Source organism: Coturnix japonica, chromosome 22, assembly GCF_054131305.1.
Source record: "Coturnix japonica strain WE chromosome 22, WE-NBRP24, whole genome shotgun sequence".
NCBI lineage: Eukaryota > Metazoa > Chordata > Aves > Galliformes > Phasianidae > Coturnix > Coturnix japonica.
Window position 1 is genome coordinate 7,417,258 of NC_140684.1, and position 21,046 is coordinate 7,438,303.

General features: G+C 57.3%; 1 protein-coding gene and 1 long non-coding RNA gene across 3 annotated transcripts; one reads left to right on the forward strand and one right to left on the reverse strand.

Annotated features, from left to right (window-relative positions):
• The first annotated feature begins 162 nt into the window (after positions 1-162).
• Positions 163-3,803, forward strand: LOC116654243 (uncharacterized). The gene is made up of 3 exons (XR_014936590.1): positions 163-298; positions 2,402-2,619; positions 2,867-3,803. It is a non-coding gene; the product is annotated as an uncharacterized LOC116654243 (long non-coding RNA).
• SH2B2 (SH2B adaptor protein 2) lies at positions 2,681-17,083 on the reverse strand. Of its 2 annotated transcripts, none has more exons than XM_032448387.2 (10): positions 17,001-17,083; positions 16,331-16,441; positions 11,211-12,089; positions 9,884-9,985; positions 7,733-7,824; positions 6,309-6,403; positions 5,969-6,148; positions 5,667-5,860; positions 5,397-5,568; positions 2,681-4,862 (listed from the first exon to the last, which is right to left on the reverse strand). In XM_032448387.2, exons 3-10 carry the CDS (start codon positions 12,060-12,062, stop codon positions 4,555-4,557), a joined length of 1,995 nt encoding a protein of 664 aa, XP_032304278.2. In that variant the 5' UTR covers positions 12,063-12,089; positions 16,331-16,441; positions 17,001-17,083; the 3' UTR covers positions 2,681-4,554. The 2 variants fall into 2 exon arrangements, with proteins under 2 accessions (XP_032304278.2, XP_085378472.1); XM_085522346.1 differs by having other exon boundaries at positions 16,985-17,083.
• Positions 17,084-21,046: the final 3,963 nt, after the last annotated feature.

Consider the following 21,046-nt stretch of genomic DNA (forward strand, 5'->3'; position numbering starts at 1 on the left):
GCCTGTTCCAGGGCCTCACCACTCTCCTGATGAAGAACCCCACACCCCTATGTGATGTGTTAGTAAAGCTGCTCCCAAATCCGTCACGCTCGGGGCTGTGTGAGTTGGGAATTGTCAGCATTTCGCTGCCCAGGCCCCGGCCAAATCCCTGCCCCGTGATGGTGTAAACGATCCGCCACTTCCTGGTGCCTCCCCGCAGGGCTGCGGCACCATCTGCTCGTGTCACTTTGGCAATTAACAGGCCGTGCCCGCTGGCAGCCAGGAGCTGCAGCACAATTCCCTGCGCTGTGGACTCATGGTAATGGGGAGGGTTGCTGCCTCATCTGTGCTTAATTAACATGGGGGCTTTGCTCAGTCAGAGTGTGGACCAGCTGAGGGCTTGTGTACCCTGAGCTACGCTTGCCTGGAGGAATGGGAGCCGGAGCTGGCTGTAATACAGCTCTCTCTACAAGCCAAATGTTTCATCGAGCTGCTGTGGCCATACAGAAATGGCATGGCATGTGCTCGGGCTGTCAGTGTGTGCGTCAGAGAATTAGCTACTAAAGGTCAGCGGTGATGGAAGAGGGGCATCGGGCTTTGTGTCTTTATGGAGATGAGCTGGGGCACGGAGCTGGGCGCTGGGCTGAGACAGCTCCGTGCTGTGCATGAGGAGAGGGGAGAGAAAGGGGAACGCAGAGGTTGGGAACGGTTCCATCTGAGATTTATGGGTCGTTTGTATTGACCTGAATTTATTAAGCCCACATGCTCTTCTCTCGCCCATGAAGAAAATCAGAGCAGATCCACAGGTTCAGTCCTCTCTGTGTTTACAAAAGACTTTTTACCTCTGCTGAGGTTGCTATGGAAATGGCGCTAGTTTATGCCTCGTGTTTGTCTTACCAACCTGATTTATAAAAGAATGGCTTGAATTCAGCGCTGGCTGAGTTCCCAGCTGTCTGCGCTGGCCCTGGAAGGCATCCCTGCAGCCACAGCCCTGGCTGCTGCCATGCAAACAGCTTCCTCCATGCTGTCTCCCAGCTCGTGAGCTCCTGTCCCTGCAGCTCTGGATCCAAAACACGGCTTCCTAAAGCGGGGCTGTGAGCGATGCCGTCAGGTCTCTGCGTGGCTGTGCCAATTGCTGCTGGAGCACAGTGATGGCTGCAGACACCACCATGGCTGGAGGGCTGAAGGGAGCAGCTGGACAGCTCGATTCTCCTGCTCAAAGCGTGGCTTGTGTTGGCAACAACTTGCAGCTCTGGGAAACGACAGGCAGCTGCCTGTCATAGGGCAGAGCCCACACAAACAGCATGGGGAGACAGACCTGCAAGTAATGCCCTCCCAAATGCCATGCATAGGGAAGTAGTGCGGACCCTCAGTGTATGCAGATGTTACTTTTGAGGAGTATCTGGGGAGGAAAGATGAGGTTCTCTCTTGTGTCAGACCAAAATAGGATAGATTTCATTGCAGAAAACCCGTGAGCTGGGATCTGGGCAAAACTGGGCTTGCTGCGGACACGGGATTTGCATTAGAACAGTTCAGTGCAAAGCAAACAACAGCACTCCCTGATGTGTATCAGAGAAGCTCCTTTGTGTATCGAAGCCAATGCGTTCTGAGGTGTTTTCTTAACAAAAGGGATCCTTCTGGAAGCGCAGGGAGCTGTGCACAGAAAAGCCCTGCACATCAATCAAGCAGGAGCTGCTGCGGACAGTTCAAATACACAAGAAATGTGGGAGGCTGCACGGCTGCAAGCCCCACATCTTCCTCCTTCTTCATGGCATCAGCCAGCGTGCAGCACGCTGCAGAGCAGCACCAACCTGCCCAGCCCACACTGAGCCCACTCTCCTGTTTTCACTGCTCCATCTCCATGTACAACCCTGCAAAAAGACAGGAACACACGTTTGCCAGCAGAACTAATGCCATAATTAGGCAATTCGCTAATAGGCCGAGGTGTGAATGGCTTATGGGGAGGCAGGAGGAGCAGCTGTCCTGCAGGCACAGCCCTCGAAGCAATGAAGGGCTGTCAGCTCCCCAGCTGGCCGGGCCCTGATGGATGGGCATCCAGGGCTGGTTAACAGGCTCCAGAGATTTTTGGGGAGGGAATGTTTTTGTGAATGGGTCGTGATGCAACCGTGGCCTTATTACAGAGCTGAGCAGCTCTCTCCACCCCCAAAAGCCATGTGTGAGCTGTGTCTGGAAGCTGTGTCTGCCATGCTGCCGAGCTGTGACAGCACAGTCTGGGACCACGTACCGGTTTTCCCTGGGGATCCTCAGCAGAAAAGAGCACGCAAGGAAGATGTACGGCAGCAGAACATGAGGCACTGCTTGCCTCCCTTGGGGAGGGGGGTTGGAAAACACGTATGGGGAACACTGCTGCTAGGAGATGCTCCCCAGGGCTGTGAATTCACTCTTATCTGCTTTGCTCCAGGGTTGAAGGCGTTTCAACTTACACCGGCGACACGCCAGACAATGAAAATGACAGACAAGAGAGGAGAGGAAACCCAGCCCTGCAGAGCCTGGACGTGTCCTCCACCTCCTTCTGCTCAACCGTGATAAAAAAACAACTCCTCCTCCCTCCTCAGTGTGCCAGACCCAACTCTGCTGGGCAGCCTGTGCCCTGCTCAGCTGCCTCAGGCCAGCAGCGAGGTCTGTATGCATGCGACATGACAGCATCCTCTCTCCTACACAGCAAAGCTCCACGCTCGTGTTCTTGTGCTGTCCTTTTTTGCGAGTGGTTTTATTTTAAAACTGGAACTCAGGTTCTCCATTTGTTTAACAAGTTCCCCCCCCCCCTTTTTTTTTTCCTTTTTTTTAAATAAAATTAATTTATTCTACAGAACAGTAAACTCTTCCAGACTCTTCCCTATTTACAAATGAACATGTTTGTTTGCAGATTGCTGCTCCCCCCGCCCCGCTCCTATCCCGTGACGCAGATGATGACAAATCAGCCAACACGTGAAGGTCTGTAAGGCAGCGCTCCCATCCACCGCCACCTGGGGACTGTGGGGAGAACAAGAGCAGTGACATCTGTGCCACATCTGGAGGTCCCCACTCCATCACTGCGCATGTGAAGGGAGTTTGTGTTAAACCCAGCGACGAGGAGCATCCAGCTTCTCCCTGCACGAGCAAGGAGAAATACCCACTCTCACTGCCCCAGCCTTTGCGTGGGGAAGTGGCTGCTGGCAGAGGGCTGTGTGTTTGCAGCAGTGAAGCTGGCTGCAGGAAGGATTGCTCCCAGCCCTCAGCAGCCCAGAAGGCAGCTCTCAGCTCTGGACAGCATCATCCCTGCCCATAGGAAGGATGAGAAGTGACTCCAGAGCCGGGACATGCTTTGCTAGCTCAGGATAGAAGGCACCTAACAAAAAAATATCTGATCCAAATCAAAACCAGACACCAGAACAACTCTTCAGGCATTTCACTGTAGTTTGAGCTTGGCTGTGGCTTGACTCATACCCTATGTGAAGCACACAATCCCAGCAAGCAGCCTGGCCCCAGCATCTTTCTCCTCTCTGCTCTCCCCCAGGTCTCAGCAGTGAAATAGGGAGCTCCTTTTCATGCTGGAGATCTGCTGTAGGGGTCTGCTCAAAAGCCACCGTGCTGTTAATAGGCAGAGACAGCACATGGTCCCTGCAGGCAGCAGCGCTGCCACATGGCACCGGTGAGGGCAGGGCGGCATTTGAACAAGGGAAATCCCAATGCTGTCAGCCCAACCTGGCCCCCGTGTTCCACCTGCACAACCCCACCTGGCAGCAGCCCCGTTCCTTTCACTCTCTCTGGGCTTTTCCAATTTCTATAAGAAAAAAAAAAAATAATAAAAGTCTTCAATAGCATCTACTGAAGGTCTGTAGTGTTTGCACCCCTGGGGAGTGCTGTGGGGGCAGTTCTGCCTCCAGCCCTGCACCTGGCCTCTGTCTGATCCCCCTGGAGATACCTCAACTAAGGGCTGATGTCAGAGGGGGCTGGTGGTGTATTTTCCAAGGTTTGCCTTCAGTGATGGCAATGAGTGCTGCAGAAAGGAGGCAGAAGACTGCTGATACTCTTGTAGGCATCCAAGGTTTCAGAAGCAAAGGAGAGGAAGAAAGGGGGTGTTCGGGGAGTCTCTACAAGGAGAAAAAGGACAAAGGAAGAGAAAGGGCAGGAAAGCAAGGAAAAACCTTCCTCCAATGAGATGCATCAAGCTTTGGACAAAAAGCCTTCTTCTGGCAGAGCATGGGAAACGTGTGCCCCGGAGATGCACAAGGATGGAGCTGGGCTGGGCATGGGGCACATGGTACCTCCAGGCACTCAGACCTGTGCCTACGAGGACAGCTCTGCAGGGACACTTCTATCCCCATCCCCAAACACCCAAACCTCAGTGCTGGGAGAACACTTGGTTCGGAGGGAAAGGGAACGTGCCGCAAGCTCCAAAACGGCTCCGATGCTGCCAACCTCACACCCCCTCAGTGCTGCCAGGTCCAGCTGGGCCATCACACGGAGCAAGGAGGATGTCCTGACCCCAGTGCTGGTGGTGGCAGTGAGGCTGGTGCAGCAGCAAGGGGCATGGTTGCCCCGTGTCCCCCCACGATCCCGCCTCTGAGGGGCTCAGTAGAAGGAGTACTGGTTCTCCACTGCCCGGGTCCGATTGCGGGCTCCATCAGCATCGTGGTAGTCCTCAGCGCCGGTGGCAGGGGGCTCTGGCCGGCGCTCAGCGCTGTCGCTGCGGCTGCGGGGGCCCAGGGCTCCCTCCAGGCGGTGGTAGGGTGCAGGGACGGCGGGGGGCACAGCCACCCCCTCTGCAGGTGGTGGGACCGGCGGGGCGGCGGGCGCTGTGTTGCAGAAGTAGTGTGGGGGAGGTGGGTCGGTGCGGCAGAGCGGCGGCTGTGGCACGAGGGCTGGAGGAGGGCCAGCGTCTGCAAGGGAATCATAGAGCATCTCAAGTCAGAAGGAACCCACAGCACTGCTCAGAAATGAGACCAGATGTCTGAGAGCACTGTCCAGATGCTAATAGAATGGGGAGCTCGGGGGATGGTGCCTTCCTATGCCCACTCTCCATATCCTTCACCCTGTGCACCCCAACCCTCCCTGCCCTGCCCACCTTCTCCATGCCCCAGTGAGCTGTGCAGAACCCTAATCCTCTCCTGTCTAAGCCAAGGATCCTAAGGAGACTCATTTCTTTTTGGGGTGGCGTTTCTTCTCAGAACAGCAGTGCTGCAGTGGCACAGCTGCACAGGGAGGTGGGCAGTCCCCGTCCCTGGAGGTGTTCCAGAACCATGGAGATGTGGCAGTGAGGGCCGTGGTCAGTGGCATAGTGGGGTGGGCTGGGGTTGGCCGTGGGGATCTGAGAGGTCTTTTCCAACCTGAATGGTTCTATGATTCAGTGGTTCTACAATCCCAGCCCCAATCCTCCCCAACAGCCCCAAACCCAACACGTCCCCAGCACCCACCGGGTTGCAGGCTCTGGGCCACCACGTAGCTGCGGAGCGTGATGTCCGCAGCGCCGCCCGACTCCAGCGGGATGGGGTGCGTGTGGAAGTGACGCAGCATGTCGAAGATGCTCTGGAACCAGAGGTGCTGCACATGGCACTGCCCGCTCTCGTTCAGCGACAGGCGGAGGTGCTGTGAGGACAGGGCAGGGGGTGAGCTGCAGGTGGAAGGCCCCAACAACCTCCCCTCAGCCTCGCAGCCACCCGAGGTTGGCTCAGGGAGTCACCCACCTTGGCTTTCCCCTGGAAGTTGAAGGTCAGCACGTACTCCCCTGGCCGTGTCTCACTCTGCCGGATGACGAACAGACCGTGGCTCCGGGCACCGCCAAACAGCACCAGCTGAGCTGCCTTGATCCGCGACAGCGTCCCGTGGAACCAGGGGAAGTCAGAGAGGTTGATCTCTGTGTCTGCTTCGCTGTCCTCTCCTGGCCGCAAGCATCACTGGGTTTTAGGGAGCACGCAGGCATTGCCTTCTCCCAGCCCCAAGGACAAGGCAATGGGGCCACGTGCCACATTCCCCCAAGCATACCTACCTGCAAGGCGTGTGCTGGCTGCGGGTGCAGACTCCAGTGTCTGCAAGAAGTTCTCCAGTGGGACGTGGGCCAGCAGCTCCCCCATGGAGTCCCTGCCCCGGCCGTGGGGTGCAGGCACAGCAGTGGTGGTGGCATTGTGAGCACCGGGCAGGACACATCTATCTGGCAGCCTGTGTGCATCTGGAAGGAAACATCAATGCCCTCAAGCAAGAGCAGGCATGGCCCATGGTGGGGCTTAGCACCAGGACCAGAGCTCCCACTCCACGCTCCCTGGCAGAAGCTGCCCTGCACTCAGCAGAGGAGGCAGCAGACACCCCCCAACCCCTGCAGGATCTCTCACCATCAGCCAGGAACTCGCAGCTGCAGGAGGACGCCCTGCCCGGCAGGCAGGCTCCCTGTGCACAGGACGCCAACTCAATGTCATCTCCACTGTCCCTGGTGGGAGAGCACAGAGCAGAGGGTCACACACTGCACACATGGCATCACCCCCTGGAGAGACTCCTTTTCCTCCAGCCCCACCATCCCAATCACATCCCAGCTCCTCAGCCTCAGCCCTTCCTCCTAGAACACAAAAGAACCTGCAGCACTCAGCGCCATGGGATGGCGCATGGTGAAAAGCAATGCACCACGCACCCAGGCTGCCCAGTGCACTTGAGCACCATTGTTGAGCAAGCTCCCAGCTTGCTCACAGCCTATTTTTAGCTGCTCGTGGCATTCGGGTTCTCTTTTGCTTAACAGCAGCCACGTGTGTGCCAGCAGCCAGGAAGCGGCTGCGTTAGCGTAAGGGCTCACGGGGGAGCTGCTGAATTATTTAGTGGCCACTAAGTGAATCAGCCACTGGGAGTCATTCAGCTGCAGCCACTTAAAAACAAAAAGGAAAAAGAAAAATAAATAAATAAATAAGACGAGAAAGGAAACCAAAACTGACAGAGCTCTGCAGAAATCCTGTTGCTGGGTGCTTACGCAGAGGTTTCAGCACGGATCCTTGGCAGGAGGGCTGAGCACCGCGAGCAGGAGCTGAATGAAAATTCATTCTTGGCACAGAGCGCGCGTGGCAGCGTATGAAGCGGCTCATTATTATTTGCTGTGGAGTTCATTATTATTTGCTTTACGGCCGTGTCCGGAGGCCAGCAAGGGGTTGTATAGATTTAAAGAAGCACACGGCTGAATTTCCCCAGCAAAAGGCAGCTTTGGGGACAGGCTGAAGTGGAGAAGGGGGCACAGAAGGCAGAAGGGACCTCCCCAAAGCACCCATCCCAGCTTTGTGCAGGGCTTTCACCCCCAAAAGCTCCCTTTGGAAGCCATGGCAAGAAGGGCAGTGATAGAGGCTCCCTGGGGGAGTGTGTCTGCAGAGCCTTCATTACAGCATGGATAGCGGGCTGGAAATACAAGGGTGGGTAATAGGGCTGAAATTGAGTGCACGCTTTGTAGGGTGCACCTCTGACACACAGCAGTTGCTGACTCTGCCTCCAGATTTTTGCCCCAGTGAGACCAGGAACTTTCTGCAATCAGCTGGGCAGCAGAAATTGCATCAGCTGGGGTCTGTTCCAAGCCAGTGGTCTGTGAGGGCTGGCTACCAGCACCAGCCCACCACTCTCTCTGGGCTGCACAGGGGAATTTTTTGCTTGCTGGAAAAAGACGCTTTTCCTTTCAACACGAACATCATAGCAGAGTCCTCCTGGAGCAGTAATGCCTGAATCATGTCCAGGTCATGTCCTAACTGAGTGAGGAGAGGGGGGCTGCAGTGTGCAGGGGGAACCTTACCCGGGGTCAATGCAGTCCTGGATATCCGCCACCCATGAGTGTTTCTGCAGGGAGTCAATGGTCTCCAGGATGTACTCAGCACCATTCTCCACCTGGAGGTGAATCAGAACCGTGTCAGATCATTTCTGGGGGTCCTGCACCCCCCACCAGGCAAAGCCAACCCCATAACATGGTGGGACGGCAGCCACCCCCACATCTCCCTGCTGCCATTAATAACTCCTTGGTTTGAGGACACTGAGATGCCCCCATCCCAGCAAAGGGATGGCAAGGGGTGACCCAGAGATGCTCAAAGACTGTGAACCCAAAGGTTCTGGGCTGCTCCGAGGCTGGGAAGGATGCAAACACCATATGGCAAGAGGGGGGCAGTGGGCACCAGGCGATGCTGCTGCCCCATCCTTCCCAGACCCCCTGCATGACCCTGAGCTGGGAGGAGCCCTGGCTCTGGGAGGGTATCGCATTGCCAGCCAAGAGCCTTCTTGCAAATTAAATTAATGGCATACAACTGAATCACTGTCCTGAAAATAAACAGGGAGCAGTGCCCGGGGTGAGCAGCGCCCAGTCCCCTGCCACGCGCCAGCTGCAGGGGAGCAGCAGAGCCCCGTTTTGTTTAACCAAGGCTTTGCAGCTTGGGAGAGCACAGTGCTCCTTCATGCACAGCATGAAAGTAAGCAGAGCATGTGCAGGGCTCGGGTATTTTGCAAGCACTGCTTGTGCAATGGAAAAAATGCGTGTGCTCAGTGTCTGATGTGAGGCGAGAACGCACCGTCTGCTAATTGCTGGGTGACTGAGCATCATGGGGTCCAGCGTGGCCCCCCCTGCACCAGGCAGGGGCTTTCCCACCCATGGGTGGGGGCTCTGCATCAGCCCCATGTGCAGAAGGCAGCAGAGGAAGTACAGCCCCCAAACCCCTGTCCCACCATTCAGATCAATGCTCCAGCACTAAGGGGGGCTCCAATACTCTGCAAAGGGTGATAGCAACGAGCAGCAGGAACAAGGCCCAGGACAGAAAGCGAACCATGAGGAATAAAGGGTGTCAGAAATACACCATGAAAGGGAGATGTGGGAGGGAGCACAATGGGAACGGGGCAGCAGATGATGCTGAATGAGCCCCTGGGGTTGACTCAGTGCTTGGTACCTCACAGAAGAGATCGATGGCAATCAATTAACCCTGCAGGCAGAATGGGGCAGCAACGGGTTAGAGGGTAAATGGGGAGGGGGCAGTTACTGAGAAAGTGGGAGCGATGCTGGAGCTGAGGCAGTGGAGGAAGAGCAAAAAAAAGGGGCTGAGATTTTACAGGGATCTGGAAACCATGATCAGAAGGAGTGATGAGCCATATTCCAAGAGCAGACATTGATAGTTAACGGCCGAAGTGGAGGAGATGCTGAGCCCTATATGCTCACAGCCCTTACAGCACCACTCATGCTGCCATTCAGCAGCGACAAGGACAGAAGGAAGGAGGAGAGGATGGATCCCTGATCAATTCAGGGATGACACCACGCTGCAGTGTGCTGGAGGATGAGGCAAGAATTGCAATGAACGCCCTGACGCTGAGAAATCAGATTTGAAAGAAAAAGCCCCAGGCAGCTCCACCTCAAGGGCACGGCGCTGACGCCAGCAGGGGAACCACGGCTGCAGAGTGCTTCTGCAAAAAGCACAGCAGGGTTAGGGCAGCTCATGAGCTGCTGTGAGTCAGCAGCATCCTCTGGGCATGGAGACAGCCAGAAGATGCATTGGGGCTGAGGAAAGAGGAAGAAGAAAGGAGAAGTGATGCAAGGAGAAGCGATGCTTCCTGCTGGCTCCGGGCTGCTGCACTGCCTTCACTTTGAGGCACACGGGGAAGACCAGCATCAACAGGCTCCCCAAGGCAGTGGGCAAAGCCTTGAGCTGCTGGAATTCAAAGAGCATTTGGACAGTGCTCTCAGACATGTGGGTTGGGTGGCCCTTTGTGGAGCCAAGAGCTGGACTGGATGATTCTTATGGGTCTCTTCCAACTTGGGCTATTCTATGTTTCTATGGCTGCGGCCATGCTGTGCTCAGTGGGAAGGTGCTGGGACCAAGGAAATATCCCTGGGGCCAAAGCATCCCCTGCAGTGGGGTTGGATGTGGGGCTGCATGGGAGGATGGATGCCCACCACTGCCCCCACCCTCACCTTCAGCACAAAGGTGTTGTCCTTGTCAGGCATCTCCAAAGGCATGGTGGTCCGCACCTCGATGATGGCTGACAGCGGGATGCTCACCTTGGGCTTGGAAGCCTGGAAAAAAACAGAAAGAATGAAAACAAACAAAGAAATCAATCAAATCAATCAATCAATCATATAAAGTCATCACTCAATCAAATCAAAGCAGCAAGGCAAGACAGCAGCTCAGCCCACACGCTTGTTATGGGGCGGTGGGGAGATTAAAGAGTTAAAGAACAAAACAGCATTGATTTCCCTCATGTGCCTGAAAACTCCCAGCTCTTTTAATTAAACGAGGAGAAGTCCTGGTGGAAGAAGGGGAAGTTCGTGTGTCTGTCTGCCCAGCCTCCTTGCTGCAATGGGGCTGGCGATGAGCACAGGGCTGCAGGTTACCAACAACAGGTTCAGTTCCTATTTTTTTTCTCGTTGTCCTTTTTAAGGGGGGGAAAAAAAACCCAACAAACTAAAAGCTGAAGTATGAAATCAGGAACTGTCCCTTTCCCCTCTGGGACGTTTCATTTCCACCTCTGCAATCCGCAGCACCACCTCCGCACGCGTTGCAAGGGGCCCAGCACTGCTGTGTTCTTCCATCGGTGTTCCCACCAGATAAGGTGAGAAAGGCAAAGCCCACACTGCTCATTCAGGAGCAGGGAACAGCCTGTACCTGAGGGGCCTTCCTGCACCCCATGGGAAGTGCCACTAATGGCCACGGGAGCATCTCTGCAAGTGCATTTTCCCCTTAAAACTCTTGGATTTAGAATAATTATCAGGGCTCTATGGGTTCATTGCTTCCCACTGAAGCAGTAGTTAAGAAGAGACGTGATGGGATGAGGGGAGAAGGAAAGGAGAACTGAAGGCAGAGGGCTGTGATTACAGCAGAATAGGTTTTCCTTCCCATGGCATTTAAATAACGTGAGATTTCTATTCTAACATATCTAGTAAGGCCCCAGGGAACGACTTACTATTTGCCCCAGGGCTGCCAAAGATGAGCACGCACAGCACAGATGAGGCTCTGTAAGCACAGGGGAGGGCTGGGTAGCACCAGGATAGCTGGATATTAGGAAACTCTTCTAAAGAGCAGTGCTGCAGTGGCACAGCTGCCAGGGAGGTGGGGGAGTCCCCATCCCTGGACCTTCAACACCTTCCTAAAGGCCACGGGGGATGAGATCCAGTGCTTTTGTGGATGGGACCCAACTGTGTGTGCTTTCACATCTCAGCAGCCAGCACCACCTCCCCAGCCAAACACAACTGCTGCCTCAACTTCACCCCAACGCTTCCCAGGACCTCAGCCAGGCCTTACCTTGGGAGGGACGTAGAACTCGAGCAGGAACCTCTCCCCTTCCACCTTCACAGCCTTGCGCAGCAGGAGGCGGCACTTCTGCCACTGCGAACTCCCCACACAGTTCGTGTCGTCGGCCACCATGTAGCGCAGCGTGCCCTCCCTCTGGATGTCCACCAGCTCCACCTTGGAGGTCTGCGCCTTGGACAGACGCAACTTGTGGGTCCACTTCTCCCGGGGGTCATTGGGCTCCTTACCCCACGGCTCCCTCTCAGCCCTCCTGTTGCCTGGAGCTGCCTCAGCACCCGGCTCAGGAGAAGACCTTCGATGCCACATCTCCTTCATGCCGTCCACCACGCACAAGCTCATGTTCCTCAAGGAGAAGCCCTTCTTGAACTTGGGCTTGGTGGATGCATGCACGGAGACATCCTCCGAGCTGCGGGACTGCCCATAGGAGGACACTTTGCGGGCCTGCGCCTGCTGCGCCGGGCTGAGATAGCGGCCGGCACCCAATGGGGCCTCCATGCTGTCCAAGGACTCCGTGGACGTCTCCTCCTTCCTCTGGGCCACCTCTCGCCCGTACGGCACGTGGCAGTTCTGCAGCCCCACGAAGGGCACGATGTTGTACTTGGTGGGTGAGTCGGAGACGAAGACCCGGCTGACCTCCACGCTGAAGATATCCAAGAAGTTGGCTGCGAAGTGATGTGAGAAGGAAGCCTCGGCGCCCGGCGTGTCGTAGTGCGGGTTCTCCTTCAGGAACTGGCAGAACTTCTGGGCAAAGTCAACGGCGGCCGCCTGGGCGTGGAGCTCACAGAACTCACGCCAGTCGGGGAGCGGGGAGGAGGGCTCCTGGCACAGGGCATCGCCGTTCATGGCTGCCCCATTCCACCTGCCGGCGGGCTGCGGGCAAGGGCACAGCGTCAGCATGGCTGCCATCTTCCCCCATTGTTGGTGAGGGTCTACAGCCCCAGCGTGAAGTAGGAAACGCTGTGGGAAAGTGGTTTTGTGCTCTTTCCTCCCCCCTGTGCTGCATTGGAACCGAACGTGGCCCTGGCAGCAGCCATAAATCGTATTTATTTTATGATTATGACCCGTTCAAAAGCGGCATTGATTTCTCATAAAACCACTGAGGAGTTCCTGACCAGAGCAGCCCGGGGACCTCCAGGCCCAACACCGCCATCAGACCCCACAGCTCCAACAGAAAGCCCCAGGGATCAACAAGTCCACGGGTTAAAGGGAAAAATCAACCAAGAAAGCAGAGCTGGAGCCAGCAGGAGCTGAGCGGAGGTGCAGACCAGACCCACGTTGCTATGGGAGAAGCACCCAACGTCACCAACCTCTGCCCAAACTGCTGACAAGAGCTGGGAATGGGGAGCCCAGTTTCTCCACTGCCCTGCAGCTCCCTGGGTGCTTTTCCACCCCACTTACACAGCAGGGAAATCCCCGGCCTTGCAGTTTAGGATGTGTCTGAATTTCCCCAAGAGACAGCAGGAAAGCAGCGTAAAACGCAAAGCTGTTTGTTACCAGGCCAGCAAATGCAATTCTCACACATCCATCCATCACTGGCGCAGAATTTAAAGGCTCAGCTACTGCCCTTCAGCACTACAGTGCATGGCTGCAGCTCCCTGAGCACACAGCAGCACAGTGGGGATTTGGGGGAGATGAAGAGGATCTCCTGCTGCCAATCCAAGTAAGCATGGCCAGCATCACCAAGAAGACAGCTCTGCCCTGGGGACTGTGCTTCTCCCCATTGATCCCCAGGAGGGATGGAGCAGGAGAGAGGCTGACTGCCCAGAACCCAGGGGTTAGAAGCCAAGATGTGACACCCAGAGAGATTAGAGAGGGGAGAGGAAAAAAACAATCAACAAAGCCCAAAGCGCTTTAAAAAACACCATGATAAACCCCAAACAGAAATCTGGGCCACCCAGCCGCAATGGAGACACACACACACAGACATCACAGCACCTGCCTTCCATCTACACAGGGATGGCAGAATCTCAGAGGGCAATTCATAAAACTGAAGCCTGGAGGGGCGATGTCCTGCAGGCATGGAGGAGGCAGTGGGGTGCACGGCTCCCCATCACCCCCTGCCCACCCCACAGTAGGTCTGGGACCCTTCCATGTGAGCATTAAGCAGCTTGGGGCACCCCCAACACTGCAGAGACATCCCCCCCCAGCAGGCACTCCTTTACCTGATTCCTGCAGGAAGCAGCTCCCAGTTATCACTGCAGATTTACCTTTCATCTCAGTGCCTCCTCTCCCCTCCATGCCAACAGCGCTGCCCCACTTCTCAAAATAACTTCCATGGCACAGACAGCATCCCGGGCAGGGCGCTGGGAGGCAAAGCAAGCAGCAAATCCAGGGGGGCTATGGGAGGATTGGGGGCAATTCACCCCTAACCCCACTGCCCATGTGCTGCAGCATGCTCTCATGGAAGGAGGCAGAGCCCTCGGCAAGGGGGATCATAGAACACAGGAATATGGGAATCATCACTGAGGTTGGAAAAGACGATTAAGGTCATCAAGTCCAACTCCAGCCCACCCCACCTCAATGCCACATCTCCACAGCCCATAAACACCACCAGGGATGGGGACCTACCTGAGCAGCTGCATCACTGCAGCACCACTCTATGGGGGAAGAAATGCTCCCTCATATCCAACCTGAGCCCCTGTGACCACGGAGTGCCCAGCCAAAGATGTGGGCTGCCATCACTTCTAACCCACCTGTACCACAAACGCCATTGGGGCAGAGCCGCGTCCTGCTGCTGCTGCTGCTGATGTCGCTTTGTGGGGAGGGGGGAGCAAGTCGAGATTTCAGAAGGGGAATGAATGAACGGATAAATAAATAAATAAGTAAATCAAAAGATTCCTGGGGAGCGGCCAAGTGGAAGCCCAGGTTGCAGTGTGAGCCAGCTGCTGGCAGCCAGGCGATGCCAAACGCTGCCGATAAGCCGCAGGGATGCGCCCCGTGCAGCTCAATGCATGGCGGCACACAAGGCAAAGTGAGCTCCTGACCTCCAGGAGAAGAAATGAAACTTCAGCTGACGACAGAAGTGCAAAGGACCTCGGAAAGATAAACAGGTCTCCGGTGAGGTGGGAGTCAGGACAAAGCCACTGGGATTTGCTGAACCAGGAGAGTGGGGAGGAACTAACAACTAATGAGGTGTTAATAACGCAGGGCCGGCCATGGGACAGCGGAGCAGCCAGGCCAGCACTTGCTCATAGGAATTTATTTAAGGAAACAACCCTAATAAAGAGATGTTTCCTTTCCGCCCTGCACAGCACGGCCAGGCTGGGGCCAGGGAAGGAAAGGCTGTGCGGGCAGCATGGCACCAACCTCCATAGGGTACATGGCAGGGACTGATGGCCATCCCGCAGGGAGCGCTGGGGTCAGGGTGCGTGCAAGGAGGAGGTTCTGCTGCTCGGCTTCCAGCAACATCGATGCCACTCAAAGGGAAGCCGGGCACCTGCTCACCCCAGCACAGAGCCTGACCTCAGCCGTCCCCACGTGTCCGCGCTGGGAGATCCCTGGGTCACGAGCGGGCGCTGCAGCAATGTGACACCGCGCGGTGCTGGTGACGCTGCTGGCATGGAGCAGAGCGCACGGCCACGGGGTGCTGCCAGGGCGGCTAAAAACGGGATGGGGACCGCGCCGGGGGCACGGCGAGCACTGCACACAAAGCATCACCTTCATGTTTGCTATGTGGCCCATAGGGTTGGAAATGGAGACACAGCCACCTCCTCCCGGTGGCCTTTGTGCCACCACCAGGGCCTCAGATCAGCTCTAAGTGTGGTCAGAGGGACAGAAAGCCATAATAGCAATGGATTGCATGGCAGGGCTCCTTCTTGGGGACATAACAGTGTTTTTGGTGCAGGAGGACACTGTCCTGCTCTCCAAATGGGGGCTGCTCACCTGCCTGGCCCCAGGAGCGTCCCTGCACGCTGTGATCCCCCCTGCTGCTATTTTTACCCCCACAATAGCAGAGCGGTGGCAGAGTCCCATCCCAGCCCTGCGAGCTCACGTTTCCCTCACTAAGCCTCAGCTTCCTTCCGCCCTTCAGCCCACAACAAATCTCTCCTCTCAACTTCCCACCCCAACACAGCCCACGCTGGGTGCCGCTGGGCGCTGTGCGTTACCACTCACCCTATAGAGCCATCGAGGGCTCCAAGGGGTTGGGTTGGGGCACAGCGTGGCACAGCACAGCCTTGCCCAGCTCTCAGCCGGGATCCCCATCCCTTAGGGGATGGGAAGGAAAACCCCAAGATTGTTTTTCAATTACGGCTCATAGCGAACACAGGATAAAGTTACATTGGTCTGTACCGCGTTGTCTCTCAGGCGCGTGTGCCGACAGCATCCGAGTGGGGAAACAGGGCTCTGCCCCACAGCACAGCACTCAGTGCAGCAAAACAGCCCCAATAACCCTTCTGGGCTCCATGCCCCTTAAGCAGACGATCCCCAAAGGCCCTACATATCCCACTTCCCCTCTGCTGTGCTGGGCACAACATGGGGGGCTCCATCAGTGGATGCTCTGCTTCCTACCCAGCATCTCTGCTCCTCCTCTCCCTGCTCCCCCCATGGTAAAGCATAAAACACCACCAGGACACCGTGCAGCTGCCATGGGGAAGATGGAACCTTCATTGCTCCGCTCGCCCCCAGCTCGGAAGCGCGGTGCTGGGGAATGCCAAACATCCACAGCCTGCGCACCCAACAGCAGGTGCTGTGAGAGCTCAGGGCTTCCCCCCATTAAAAACAACAAAAATAACACCATCAGGTGTGGGATGACAGCTCCGTCCCCGTGGGGCTGCGGGGGATTTGGGCTGAGGGGGAATGGGGCACCCCACGATGCAGGAGGGCAGCAGATGTGTGGCCACCGCTGTGTTCTGATCCTGCAGTTGTCAGCCCACCCTGGGGAAGAGGAAGAGGAGGAGGAGGAAGGGCTGCAGCACCCGCAGCGTGCAGACAGCAACGTGCCTCCAAGGAGCGATGGGAGCAGAACCACGAAGCCACGACCACTGAGACCATCAGCCCGACCATCGTGAGACCCCCCTGTGCCGGGCAGGGGGCAGAGCCGTACAAAGCCCGGCACCATCACATCGCCCGTCCGTGCCCCATCCCGGCTGCAGCCCCATCCCCGCGGTTACCTCCACTCCCGGCGCAGCTCAGCGTGTCCCCGGGGCAGCTCGTTTCCAGCCTCGCAGGTGCATGGCTCAAAGCGACGGGTCCGTACGGCCGAACGAGGCTCTCGGATGGACCTGGAGGCCAAAGTTGGACGTGCTCAGCCCCACCGGAGCCACAGCTGCGCTTCGCATCGCGGAGCCCCACGGCCCCGAGCAGCGGGACCCAAAGGCCGCGCAGCGCTGCGGGGAATGCGGCAACGCCGGGGGGAGCCCCAGGGTACGGGGTGGAGGGGGGGGCTGGGGGGTGGGGAGCGGTGCTGTGTGCCCCCGGAGATGGGAAGGGAAGGGGGGGGAACCCGAGAGCTGCGGGGGCGGCGTGCGAACCTGATGGCAAAGAATGGGAATACACAAATAGAGCCGCAGGTAAATAAAAAATAGGGGGAAAAAAATCAAAGCTCGCTTCCAAAGGGCCGCGCGCGCGCACACCCGCCTCGTATCCGCGCCCCCCCCGCACACAGCGCGCACCCGCAGGGGCTGGAAGCGGGGACCCCCCCCCCCAACCCCGCAGCGAAACGCGGGGGTGCGCTCCGCAACGCTGCGATAAGGGGGGGGGATACCCGGGAACCGGCACCGCCCCCACCTCCCCCAACAGCAACACACGCAGCCGCGCTCCGGTACCGGAGGATGCGCTCACCCGGCCCGGTTCGGCCCTGCTCGGCCCGGCGCTCGGTGCGGCTCCGCCGGGGCCAACGCTGCCCGCCGCCCCCCGCGCAGCCCGGCCCCGCCACCGCCCCCCGCTCCTCCCCCCGCTTTAAAGGGCCCCGCCCGGCGCTGCTCCACGCTGTGCTCTGCTGTGCCCAGCCGAACCGAGCCGAACCGAGCCGAACCGAGCCGAACCGAGCCGAACCGAGCCGAACCGAGCCGGCCCCGGGGCACCCCATGTCCCGCATCCCCCCAGGGCAACCCCGAGTCCTACAGGGCACATCCTGCACGGCGCCTCGTACCCTACAGAGCATCCCACCCCCCACATGGCGCCCCACATCCTGCCCGGCCCCACATATCCCTCACAACATCCCACCCCTGCAGGGTACCCCAAATCTCACTGCATCCCGCTGGGGCATCCCATATCCCCATCACACACAGCCCCCCATATCCTGTGCAGCACCCTGCATCCCAAATGCACCTTGTATTCCACATGGCACCTCACATCCTGCAGGATACCCCAAATCCCACAGAGCACCCCATATCCCACACAGCACCCAGGGTGCCCTGCATCGTGCACAGCACCCTACATCCTCCAAGCACCCCGTGTTCCCCAGTTCTGTGATCCTATGGTTTCATATCCTATCCTGCATCTTGCATGGCACCCCACATCCTGCAGGGAACCTCATATTCCAACAACCTACAGGCACCCCATATTCCACATCTCACCCCACATCACACAGGGCACCCCACATCCCTCATGGCATCACACACAGCACCCTGCATCCTACAGCAGCCCCACATTCCACACCCCACCCTGCAGCTCTCGTGACACCCCACATCCTGCACAGCATCCCAAACCCCACAGCATCCCATCCCACCCTACACTCCCATCACTCAATACACCCTGCCTCCTCCACACACCCACATTCCATATCCCACCCTACACCTCACGTGGTGCCCCACATCCCATAGACCGATTTCCTCCTCCAGCATCACCCCGAGGCACAGCACCTCCACAACCCCTTGTGTGACCCCAAATAGTTTTCCCACTGCTTAGGGGAGGGGTTTGGGGTCTAGCAGCCCCCCAGGAGCGCACACAGCTCTGGGCTTTGCCATGCAGCAGTTTCAGCCCCAGGTCAAGGTGTCAAGGTCTGTGGGTCGGCACTCGCCTCTCTGTCCCGCTGACATATTTATAGGGCCATGGCCGTCCCTGCCAAGGGGGTCAGGACACGGCCATAATCCTCCTCTCGCTGCGGGGGGACCGGAGCCGGGGGAGCTTTAAGCGATTTACCACGGGGTCACATTACGGCGGGGGCCTCCCTGGAGGGCGGATCAGGATGACTCACCAAAAAATGCAATGGGGATTTGCGGGAGGAACAAATCCTTTTTAGTTCTGCGAAGCACCTGTAGGATTAAGGCAATGCCGGTTATGTAAGGGGCAGAGAGGGGAAGGTTTGTTAGTGTTGTTGTCGTTATTTGTTATGTTTCCTCGCCGTCCTTTTACCTTACAGGGCATCACTCGGTGGGATTTTGGGAGAGGTTTGGGGTCTGGGGGGGACACGGAGCCAAGGTGGCTGTGGGGCCTGAGATATGCCTCATCCACATGAACTGTGGGGCCATGGGTGCTCCTCCAGCCCAGGGGATGCCAATGGGGCTTTGTTCAGTGGACCCACTGAGCACCTGCGGCCTGGTGAGGCTATAGGCTGACCCCATAGGGTTCTATGGGGCATCACATGGTCACAAAGAGGTGTTTGCCATCAGCCTCTTTGGAGATGGCCCCATGTGTTGGGTATGGCCGAATCCCTGGATAGGAGGAGCTGCTGGTCACCACCACAGGTCTGGGAATGTCTCACTGGAATGAGAAATAGGGGAAGGAGGGGAGGAGTCACCAGTGTGAAAAGAGGAGCAGGAAGAGACCTGGAGAGAGCTGAGAAACCCCAAAACCCACAGTGATGGAACTGGGAGCAGTGCAGGGAAACTGGGGCCCTCCTGGAGCCTCTCGCAGCCACCCAGAGAGCAGCACTGCAATGCACTGCACTGCACTGCAGCACACCACACCTCACCTCACCGCCATCCCCCTTCTTCCCCTAACAGACCCCCACAGGTTCACCCTGTGACCCCCCCCCGTGCACAGGGCCCTGCAGAGCCCCATCCCCTGTGTCCCCCCGCAGCATCGCTCCTCCAGCAGCACACGCAGCACAGACAGCGCTCGCATGGCCCGGTGCTTGCAGAAGGGTTTCCATAGCTACCAGCACCCGAAAAGCCCCAGATCCCGGCTGCTCTGCAAGGATGTGGGGCTGGCTGCCCTGTGTGCCCTCCAGCAGCATGTGGGACTTGTTGGGCACTGCTGAACTCAGGGTGAATTGCTGGGGGTGGCACCTGTGCAATGGGGACAGAGCTCTGTGCAGTGCAGACAAAGCATCATGCAGCGGGGAGCAAAGCACGAATGCAAGGTATTAAGGATTGACTTCTATGCAGTGGGGACAAAGCTCCACTCAATGGGGACGAAGCACCAGTGCACCACGCTGAGGACAAAACATGAATGCAATGGGGGCAGAGCTCCCTGCAATGGGGGGAAAGTTCCGTGCATGAAGACAAAGCTTCACATAGCAGGGACAAAGCACCAGTGCACTGCACAGTGGGCATGAGACCCCAGGGCGGCAAGGCCGGAGTTCCATGCAATGGGGACAAAGCTGAATTCAGTGGGAACAAAGCACCAATGGGGAAAACCTTAATGCAACAGGGATAAAACTCCATGCAGGGGGCACATGGGGGAGCAGAGCAGCGATGCGCTGTGCAGCGGGGACAAGACACCCAGCTCCATGCAATGGAAGCTCTGCCTGTAATGCAGGAGCTGTGCGGGGGGCAGGCTGTGTGCTGCCCCATCTCTGGGCCTGGCTCCAGCTCTGTGAATCAATCAATCTATCCCTGTGTGTGGGTGGGGGCTCCCTCGGGGTAGGGGTGCTCTGATATTGGGATAGGGGTGTTCTGATATTGAGATGCTGGGACGTCTGGGGTGCTGGGTGGGTGCGATGTGGGATGGGGCAGCAGCGGAGGCGCTGCTCCCTGTGAGGTTACACTGCACTACTGCCAAAAATAACCACAAATGACACAACCACCTATTGATCCCTGGGGCCGGGCTGCACCCAAGGTTAACCCTTTGTGCCCAGTTCCCATATTTCCAGCTGCAGTGCAATGGGGCAGCATCCTGTGGGTGTCTGCATCGCGTGCAGCCGGCGCTGCTGAGCGCGATCGATTGCAGAGCTCCATTTGCAGAGCATGGACACGGCGCTGCCTCGTGGCTATGGAGACCCAGCACTGCTGCGGTGACAGCAGGAGGAGGAGAGATGTGCCCCCACCGTGGCCCCCAAAATGCAGCCAGGGTCTGCGTGAGCAATGTGCAGGTTAGAGGGATACAGACAGCACAGGTTTTCCTTTAATTATTTCCCTGAATGGCTGTCGATACTAATTAAGACTATTTCCCATAATCAAATTTAAAGCAGCGAGGGAGAGTGGGGGGTCGCTGAAATCCTTCCCTCTTGTGCTGCATTGGGATCAAAGCGGCTTTCAGAGTAAATTAGCAACAAGCTCCCATCTCCCCCAGCAGCTGCAGCACTGAAGGACGGCGACGTCTGAGGGGGGAAGCCTGGCAACCCTGCAAAAAAAAATAGGACAAAAAGGAAAATAGGATAAAAATTGCCACTCGTTTCCCTGGTGTAAGGACGTCCATCAGCTGCTCAGTGTGGATGGGGCAGGGCCACAGCCCCACACTGCACGGCAATAGGGATGATATGGGGGTGAGCTGAAGTGGGGTTGAGGGCTGTGCTTGGGATGGAAAAGGAAGGGAAAAGGATGGGGGAAATCATGGTCAGCCCTGTACCATCCTCTCACTGCAGGGATTGGGGTTCTGCCATCCCTGGAGCCAGCGTGGCAGACTCCTGGGATCATTGGGGTGGGGAAATAACCACTGAGATCATCTCATCTGACTGTGCACCTGAGCAAAACATCCCGGAAAGGAAACCCCAAACAACGCAC